General features: G+C 29.7%; 2 protein-coding genes across 2 annotated transcripts in view; both read left to right on the forward strand.

Annotated features, from left to right (window-relative positions):
* The first annotated feature begins 205 nt into the window (after positions 1-205).
* Positions 206-1,273, forward strand: LOC125498508 (uncharacterized). Its single transcript, XM_048646731.1, has 3 exons — positions 206-318; positions 400-562; positions 851-1,273. The coding sequence occupies exons 1-3, from the start codon at positions 206-208 to the stop codon at positions 1,271-1,273; spliced, it is 699 nt and encodes a 232-aa protein (XP_048502688.1).
* Positions 1,274-7,845: 6,572 nt separating this feature from the next.
* The window catches only part of LOC130591880 (uncharacterized), a 6,042-nt gene continuing 3,751 nt past the window's right edge, over positions 7,846-10,136 (forward strand). The window contains exons 1-3 of the mRNA XM_057395827.1: positions 7,846-8,446; positions 8,545-9,098; positions 9,191-9,532. Coding sequence (XP_057251810.1) covers positions 7,846-8,446; positions 8,545-9,098; positions 9,191-9,532 — 1,497 coding nt within the window. The remainder of the gene's footprint in view (positions 8,447-8,544; positions 9,099-9,190; positions 9,533-10,136) is intronic.

Raw genomic sequence — 10,136 nt, forward strand, 5'->3', positions numbered from 1 at the left:
TATATTGACATGTATATGCTTACCTTAATATATAATCCGTATTTCTTTATATATGGAAGTTTTTTTGAATTTTATTGAATTCATGACAATGGAAAGTTGTTTGAATTAAGTATTAATCTATATATATATATATATATATATATATATATATATATATATGTAGATAAAATCCTCTGTTAAAGGATCCAATTCGTTCAAAAGAAAAATGTCGAGTTTAAAACTTAATTTTTTCAACCGTTTACCTAATGAAATAACAATCAACATTCTTGGACGCGTTGCTTCTCAACAACCATTTGATTTGTTCTGTTGCAAATTAAGGTATTGTAAATTTGATTGTTTATAAACTATATTATTAATTATATATTCTAATTATATTTTTTTGTTTTACCTTTTCAATAGTTGCAAGATTCTAAAGACCCTTTCAGATGATGACTCTGTCATGAAAAAGGTTGTTATTGAAACAATAATTGATCGTATTTGGATGGTTAATAGTAATGCTAAGATTTTCTTTGGAAGATGCCTAGAGTGCAAAAATCCTGATGCCCTAACTCGATATGGCTTGGTAAGTTAATTTATACTAAAGTTATGGATTATAAATAGAAAATAATATATGAAATCTAAAAATATTAATTTATTACAGATTATAAAATGTTTCAATTTGTTTTTTTTAGGCGATAAAATGTTTATATTAATTATGTTAAATGAGTGTGCACAAATTTAACACCATGTAAATATTCATATTAAAACCATATAATGTTTCACATGTGTTTATTGCTGTTTATTAAATTAAAATGTATATATTAAATTAAAACTCAATGTTGTTTATATGTTCCTTATATTTATTTTGCAGGTACAAATTTATACCCATAATAATTACAATAATGGATTGTGTAGTTTGATTGAAGCTACAAAAGTTGGACATGCTATGTCATCATATTTGCTCGGATTAATTTGGCTATCTTCTAAATCCGGAGATGATATAGAGAATGGCCACTATATTTTGACAACACTACTTAAACAACTAACGATGGAGTCAATTATAAAGTGTAGAGAGATATTTAAGAGAATGTTAAAGACTATTTGGATAAGAAATAGATCGAAAATGTCAGACAAGCCACCCTTGGTTTGTAAGACCAATGAAAATCAGCATATGAAGGGCAAGATGTGGGATATAGAAGATGTCTATTATGTTCCTAATGGTTATGATACATTGGACTGTTATAATTGTAAGTGTGATCGAGAAGTTCGATTTTTCTACAGTGTTATGAAATAGAATATCGTAATTTAAGGATTATTCTTATGTATTATCAGTGACTACTTTTCGATGGAATAAATTATATGAATAATACTACTTTTGTAGCTATTAATTTATTGTTACATTTTCTACATTATTTCGAGTTATTTTATTAATATTAATGTTCATACATCATTATTTAAGCAATTGGATGTTGGGTGAAAAAACAATAAACTTTTTATTTGCATTGTTATTATTATGTTCAACCACCAATACTTACATAAAATAAATGTATAAAATAAAACAATAAATTGTGTCATTTTCTCTCAACCATATACTTTATGATGCAACAATGTATTCAATGTGAACAACTAACATATTAGTGTTTGAATGAGTTGGCCGAAATTTTTGTCTATAAATAACCCCATTAACATATTTCTTTTACTTACCTTCAATACTTTTGTTTTAATATCTCTATATAAATTCTATCTTATTGTTATTAGTTTTCTTCTTTTTTATTTATTCTCCATGGATTCAAGAGTTCAAACATAATTGAAGAATTATGCTGCAGCAACAAAATTATTTTTAGAAGCGTTTTCAAGATGTTATGAAGAGAAGATTATAGATATAGCAACAAAGTTAGATGATTTACATTGCAAAGGTCATGAAACTATGGGTTATATGACTCAAATCATGCATGCACGTAACCAATTTGTTCTTGGACGTGAAGTTTCAGATGAAGTGATTAGTGGTATAGAAGCATCTTTGAATGATTAGGAAGATTTATCTATATATTATTATATATTGTTAACATTTTGTCTTTTAATATTATCCTATTTTTAGAACATGTTAAAAAAATAGGAATTATGTTCGGCTATGTATTTGTCTGTTTTTTTTTAATTAATAAAGTATATTTTATCATGTGTTGGACTTTGATGAATAAACATTAGCTATATAATTGCATTTTCGTATTTGTTCAAATTAAATTGTGAATAAATGCAAAATTAACAAAAAAGACATTAAGACCAATACTTTAGGTTTTTTGTTTTTTTAAAAAAATATAATAAAATAAAAAATTACGATTATATAATATATTTGAAAAAAAATACATCTATTACATTTTATAGCATATATAAATAGTCACTACAAAAATGAGGGCATTTTAGAAACATAGGTTGTCAACAAATTTTTCAAATGTTGATAAGTAGCAAGGAATAATATATTTTTTGTTGCCTCTTACAAAAGTAGCATTTTTCTCATCAAATGTTGGCAACAAAGTTTTGATTTGTTTCTATTGGAGACAAATTGCATCACTATTTGTTGTTAGATGGCATCAAATTTTTAATTTGTTGTCATTTTATTGCAACGAACACTTACTCTGTTGACATCGGAAACAAACCATTTTATTATGTGTTGCTAGATGGAATCATATTTTTGATTTGTTGCTATTTAGAAACAAACAATGGCAACAACTATTGAATTTGTTGCCATTAGAAACAAATAGTTCTATTATTTGTTGTTAAAATAGGAACAATACTTTTATATTTTTTTAAAATTATAAGTTAAAAGATCCTCCAATCACTTTTAGCAACAAACTTTGACAACTCATTTTTGACATGTTTCTTTTAGCAACAAATAGTCTTACTAGTTGTTGCGAAAATGCATCCGATCTTTTATTTGTTGCCTTTGTAAACAAGCTGCCTTATAATTTGTCGCTAAATTGAAAAATAAAATAAAATTGTGGATTAGTTTTTAGCAACAACATATGGCCATTCATATATGATACGTTTACATTTGAAACAAGTCATTTTAATATTTGTTTCTTGATAACATCAAATTTTCCGTTAGTTGCTTTTGAGAAACAAAGTATGGCAACAAATTATTTTTTGTTGCCATTGTGAACACGTCATTTCTTTGTTGGTTGCTCAATGCAACATATTTTCAATTTGTTGCCGAAGTTGGACTTGTGTTCCTATTCTATTCACCTTATTTTCACTTATATAATTAAGTTCATGTAATAATTGGAAAAATAAGTTCATGTAATAAAATAGCACATAAGAACATTAAGTTCAATCAATTTAAATAAGCTTAACTAATTTCAAATAAGTCGTATTTGAGTTTTAATAAGTTCAGATACATGAATATAAATTAAGATAAGTTCAACTAATAAGTGTATATAAGCTGAAAGAACGATCCTTATGTCCAGTCAAGTTTAGATAATTTCAACTAAGTGATAATCAAGTATTAGTGCACAATTATAATCTTATACACACTAGTAGAATAAATGCTATTTGTTGCGGTTAAAAAGTGGTCTGTACAGGAATTTTTTTTTTTTTTTATTTGTGTTTTGCCATCAAATTTGAAAGACAAAACAGTTAAAAGAAAAGAAAACACTATTGATTGATACTGATGAGAAAAAAATTATTATACAACATTCAAAAACATAAAAAATATAATATAAAAAACAACAAATATATATAAAATTACATATAAATATCATTAATATATAAAAAAAAAAAAAACTAAGTATATAAATAATACAAATAAAATAAAAAAACTAAAAGACAAAAAAACAGAACATCGAAGAGCAATCTCGTTATTTGCTCTCCAAATAAAATTAGCAACTAAATCACACATTCACACCAGTAGTTGCTTCTTGATGCATATATTACTTGTACCAAATCCAACTGTATTCCTTGCACGTGACTCTTTTTTACAAATCGAGTAACCTTAACTAATGAATTTCATACATCTCGAACACGGAATTCCAAATGATTAGTGAGTTCACTTGATACTCTAGTTCTTTTGGATTGATTATAAGTTAGCCTGAGATGAACATGATTTAGTCATATTTTAACTTGGTAGCCTCAATTAGTTGTGTGATATTATTTATTTTTAATGATTAAATCGATTTTAAAAAGTAACTTTTAGTGACTTTTTAGTGATTGCAAACTGATTTTTTTTTACTATTTATAAGCTACAATGATTAAAATAATAGTTTCTAAAGGTGAAAAAACATTGTGTATAGATAAGGTTAATAAAGCAAATTGAGGCAAAAAAGTTGTATCTTACTTGTTTTGTTTTGATGATATGCTTAGTTAAGGTCAATTGTGATGCTCATTTGTTATTGAATTAATGTTATTACCGTTTACTTGTACTTAAGCAATTTTGATAGTTTGGTAATTGCAACAATTATTTTGATGTATTTTTCTTATGAAGGTAAGATGAAAGATTATACTGAACTGACTCCTCTCGCGAGTATAACTGACAAGTGACAACATTATTACAGCTGAAACTTATTGAAGGGAGAAAGGATAGTAAGGGAAACCTTACCCCACAAAGAGCCCCTTAGTGGGGTTTGAGATATAAGTTAAATAAGTTAAGATATGTTCAGATAAGATCTAATAAGTTCAGTTCGCAAAAAAAAAAATTGACAAAGTAAGATTTGAGTATACATTCATTAAATATATCCTAATAAGTTTGTATAAAGTCTATAAGTTCAAATGACGGCCTGTTCTCTTCGGCATAAAACAGGTGAATAACTGAACTGAATTGATCTGAACTGAACTGAACTGAACTGAACTGAATTGAACTGAACTGAACTGAATTGAACTGAAATGAATAGTGATATGTGAGAGTAAAAGTATTGTCAAGAGCTAAATTGAACTGAACTGAACTGAACTGATCTGAACTGAACTGAACTGAATTGAACTGAACTGAACTGAATAGAATTGAATTGAATTGAATTGAACTGATTTGAACTGAATCGAACTAAACTGAACTGAAAATAAGCTGGGAAGAACTGGCCCTAAGTTTATAATACATAATAGTTCAGTTTAGTTCAAATAAATCCAGATTAGTTAAGATGAGCAAAAAAAAAGTGGAAAAGAATAGGGTGTTAGGCTATGTTCTCTCAAACTAGATCAATTAAAATTCAATTCAGTTCAGGTTAAATTAGTTCAGTTCAATTCAGTTCAGTTTAATTAGTTGCATCTCACAATTTTAATTAAATTCAGTTCAGTCAAATTAAGTTCAATTCACCGTCCAGTTCAAACAAATGAAGTTCATTTCAGTTTAGACAAATTAAGTTCAGTTTAGTTCTACCAAATTTAGTTCAGTTCAGTTAAATTCAAAGAACATAGCCTTAGAGTATTTATATTTTTATTGTAGAAAGTACTATAATATTCTATGATTGTGCATGTTATATTCACTCTATTTTCGCTCATTTGAACTTAAGAAAAGTTATTATCATAACTTATTATTACTTTATCTAGTTATAAAATGCACAGGACAAAGCATTATTTTTTTTTGAAACTTCATTTCTCATTAAATTAAACAAATGTGAAGTATAAATATAGTTAAACATGCAACCATCTAAGGAAATTTCCAAATTTTATGAAGAGAACTTCAAAAATCAAGCAAACATTGCATTTTATTTAATTTTCCTTTTTGAGGGGACTTTTATAATTTGCCTTCCTTTTTGAGCAGAATTTTATCAAACTTTAATTTTTAATTTAAAAGAGGCAAAGTCAATAAGAAATAAGAAACAACAAAGAAAATTAAAACAACCAAACAAGCTGCACTAAACGTGGAATGGTGAGAGGAATCAAATTTTCCTAGTACCAAAAAATAAGGCGCAAATCTGTTTCAACATTCCCACGTTTGCAGTTGGCGAAAAAAATGTCAAAAAATTTCAAACTCCCTCAACTCTCACAACTGATCTTCAAGAAAGCACGACTTCGTCAACTTTTTCTCGTTCTTAAATTATCTGGGAAATGTGTCTCGTTTCTTCAATAGCTATTCTTCTCGTCAATTGCACTGGTAATATTTCTCATTACTCTAAATTTTTCTCTTTTATTCATTAATTAATTGGTTCCCAAAATTCTGAATTGGGTTTTCGTTCATGGCATAGCAGCATTGTAGTGGACGCCTCTCTCTGGTCGAAACTCGACATCTCATATTGGATATTCAATCGTAATCCTTCAAGGTCATCCTGGTATCAACGTGTTGGCTAACTGTAAAAAGGTAACTTAAATAAGAAATTTTTAATTTTTAATGTTGTGTGCATGTTCAAGTTTCAGATGCCTTTCGTTTACATGTTATATGTATGCTTGAAGTTTATCAATTTCTCTACATGGCTAGCTATGCTTGAAGTTGCTTTATCAATTCCATATATAGTTGTACAGTAAATAAAAAATTACAGAAAGCTTTCTGAATAGAACAGTTCTGCCAAATAAGAAATTTGAGGTGATTCTGTTGCTTCCATGTTATGAATTTTCACGATGAATCTCTATGATGATTTTGATATATCACGAGCAACTGAATGTTCAATTTATTAATCATAAATTTATTGGGTTTATTTTTGAAATTTGAGGTGATTATGTTGCTTCTGTATGGATGTATATTCTTAGTGGTAGTTTTTGTCATGTAGTTATACAAAGGCTTTGTTATTTCTCAAATTAGTCTTGATGCTGTGAAAGTAAGAGAATGTGTTTTTTTAGGATGCTTGGCCATACTTTATTAGCCTATGCATCTTATGTTTTGGAGGTCAAGAAATAGATTACACACTTATGCTGTATCAAATCAATTAGTATGGTAGTAATATTCTATAGTACTTTCTCCAATTCAAACTAAGCTAAAACATTTCTATTTAGCGGAACAAACTTCATTAACTTCGAACACATTTTTATGAACAGATGTAAAATAATTAATCATATGGCACTTGTTTTGTTTCAATTTGTAGTTTTTAAATAACAACTTTCTGTAAGTTTTCCTAGTACCTGAGCAAAGATGTTAATAGTCATATATTATGTTGTGCATCTAACACCATTAAAAAGCAAATGTTTCAACTACTTTGAAACGAGGAAGTCGTATTTAGTTTGGATTAATGAGCCAAAGAGTACTTTAACATTTTAACCACGGAATGAATTCAACCAATTTGCCACCAAGGGAAATTTAAAGCAAAACCAAGCTCTAATATTACAATTATTACCTCTTGCTTCCTCATAGCTGTTGAAGCCAAATGTGTCGGCTCAAAAGTGCCATAAAGTGCGCTAGATAGCTATTAGCTAAATATTGGTGTTTTAAAATTTTATCATAATAGGTAGCTACTAGCTAAATATTGGTGTTTGAAATTTTATCATAAGCATATTAAGTGCTAAAAAGTAGAGATAACAAAAAAAAAAGAAATTGAAAATCAAATCGGGAGAACATGGTATGAAATTAAGAACAACCTAAATGAAAAAGTAGATATGATAGAAATAACATGATATATTTATGTCGTTTTAGTATTGGTAAGAAGATGTATTATATTAAGAGAAGAATCAATCTAAAAATTAAAGTATAAATAAGTATTAGTGTAAGATATATGACAAAGAATAGTGCAAATAGTATACTATAAATACATAATGGATGAAAAGTATATATTTTGGTGTAAAATCATGTCTTTTATATGGGAGGTTGGGTTATATAACATATATATAAGCTAATTGTAAGATATTGTTACTTGTAACGATTTTTTGTTTAGTTTTTTTACTTTATATTTTTTATGGTTTATGTTATTAGTTAATTTATTCTAAAAGTAGTAAATGAAAATTATCGTTGTTGAATGAATGTGCTACTTCATGAGGGTAGGGGTGAATCGAGAGTGGATGTATGAAAGGTTAGAGGGGAACTTCCTTAGCCCAACTTTTGCTAACAAGGTTGATGAATTCATTACATATGCTACCACCCAAGATAATGTTGTGATAGATAGGATGATGAAATGTCCATGTGCCAAGTGTCGAAATATTCCATATGAAGATCTAGAGACCGTTAAGGTGCAACTCTATAGGTTTGGTTTTACGCCTAATTATTATCGATGGGTTTTTCACGGGGAAAATAGTGCCTCCACTTCCACTGAGCGTACATCTAACCCTTATAGAAGCATGGTATTAGATGCCTTTAGACAAGAAAGTGATTTAGAGGACATTGAAGAAGAACCACTTCCTAGTCACAAGAAGTTTTTTGACATGTTGAAGGCAGCGGAGGAGCCATTATATGATGGTTGCAAGTTGTCTTTGTTATCCGCTGCTGCACGAATGGCAAATATCAAGTGTGAGTATAATATTCCTCGTAGAGCAATAGATGGTTTTGCTTCCTTGATGAAAGATATGTGCCCAGATGAAAATAAGATGGCAGAAAGCTTTTATAAGACAAAGACATTACTTAAGGGTTAGAGCTTCCGCACCAAAAGATACATGTATGTCCAAATGGTTGCATGTTATTCTAGAAGGAACATAAAGATCTCAAAGAATGTCTTTTCTGCAAAGGAGGTCGTTATAAGACATTCAGGAATAATGACAACAATTCTCCTCATAGTGTTCTGACTTATTTCCCAATTTGTCCTAGATTGCAGAGACTATATGCGACAAAATCTACTGTTGAGCAAATGAGGTGGCATAAGGATAATCCTCGAGATAATCGCCTAATGTCTCATCCAAGTGATGGAGAAGCATGGAAACATCTAGATAAAGAGTATGAATCTTTTGCCGCTGAGTTCCGAAATGTCCGACTTGGTCTTTGTACTGACGGATTTTCACCATTTGGGAAGACGGGAAAACAATATTCATGTTGGCCAGTCATCTTGACTCCTTATAATCTTCCCCCCGGGTTATGTATGAAGAAACCTTTTATGTTTCTTAGTCTGATAATTTCGGGTCCAAAAAGCCCTAAAGGGAACCCTGATGTGTTCTTGCAACCTCTTATTGAAGAGTTAAAACTACTATGGGAGATAGGATTGCCAACTTATGACATCTCCAACAAACAAAATTTTCAAATGAAAGTTGCATTGCATACGGCATGCTCTCAGGATGGACCACGGCGGGTAAGTTAGCTTGCCCATATTGTATGGAGAACACTAAGGCTTTCACTCTTGAAAATGGTGGAAAACAAAGTTGATTTGATTGTCATCGGCAGTTTTTATCCCATAATCATGTTTTTCGAAAAAATAAGAGTGCATTTCGTAAAGACACGGTTGAAAACTCTTCTCCTCCACCACGATTGAGTGGAGAAGAAGTTTGGAATCGTGTATCTTTGTTACCAAAAACTACTGAGTGCATAAGGAATGAAGGTAAGCGGCCTGAATGGTATGGTATCTTACACCATTGGACAAAGCAAAGTGTCTTTTGGGAGCTTCCATATTGGAGAAAACTCTTGATACATCACAATCTTGATGTCATGCACATTGAGAAAAATGTGTTTGATAATGTTTTTCACACTATAATGGATGTTAAGGGGAAAACTAAAGACGATTTGAAGGCAAGAAAAGACATAAAAGTGTATTGTAAACGAAGAAAATTGGAGACTCGAGTTGTCCTTGATAGTAAAGGGGGAAGAAGATCCTAAAGCCGAATGCTCCTTTTATGTTGCCTAAGGAGAAAAGGAAACTTATTTGTGAATGGGTGAAGAAACTAAAGTTTCCTGATGGATATGCTTCAAATTTAGGTAGATGCGTCGATATGAAGGAGTGTAAGTTATTCGGTATGAAAAGTCATGATTGTCATGTTTTTATGCAACGATTGCTTCCATTTGTCTTTAAAGACTTGTTGCCTCTTAATGTGTGGAATGTTATCACTGAATTGAGCCAATTCTTTAGAGATCTTTGTTCGACCACCTTGAAAGTTAATCATGTGGTGCGCTTAGAGGAGAATATTCCTGAAATTATTTGCAAGTTAGTGAGGATATTTCCACCTGGTTTTTTCAATTCTATGGAGCATCTCCCTGTTCATTTACCTTATGAGGCAAAAGTTGGTGACCGGTTCAGTATAGGTGGATGTACCTTTTGAGAGGTAATATTATTGAATTATTTTTTAACTTTTTTAAAAAAATTAAAGTACGTCATTCATAATAATCATTTCACCCT

This window comes from Beta vulgaris, chromosome 6 (genome assembly GCF_026745355.1).
Source record: "Beta vulgaris subsp. vulgaris cultivar EL10 chromosome 6, EL10.2, whole genome shotgun sequence".
Taxonomy (NCBI): domain Eukaryota; kingdom Viridiplantae; phylum Streptophyta; class Magnoliopsida; order Caryophyllales; family Amaranthaceae; genus Beta; species Beta vulgaris.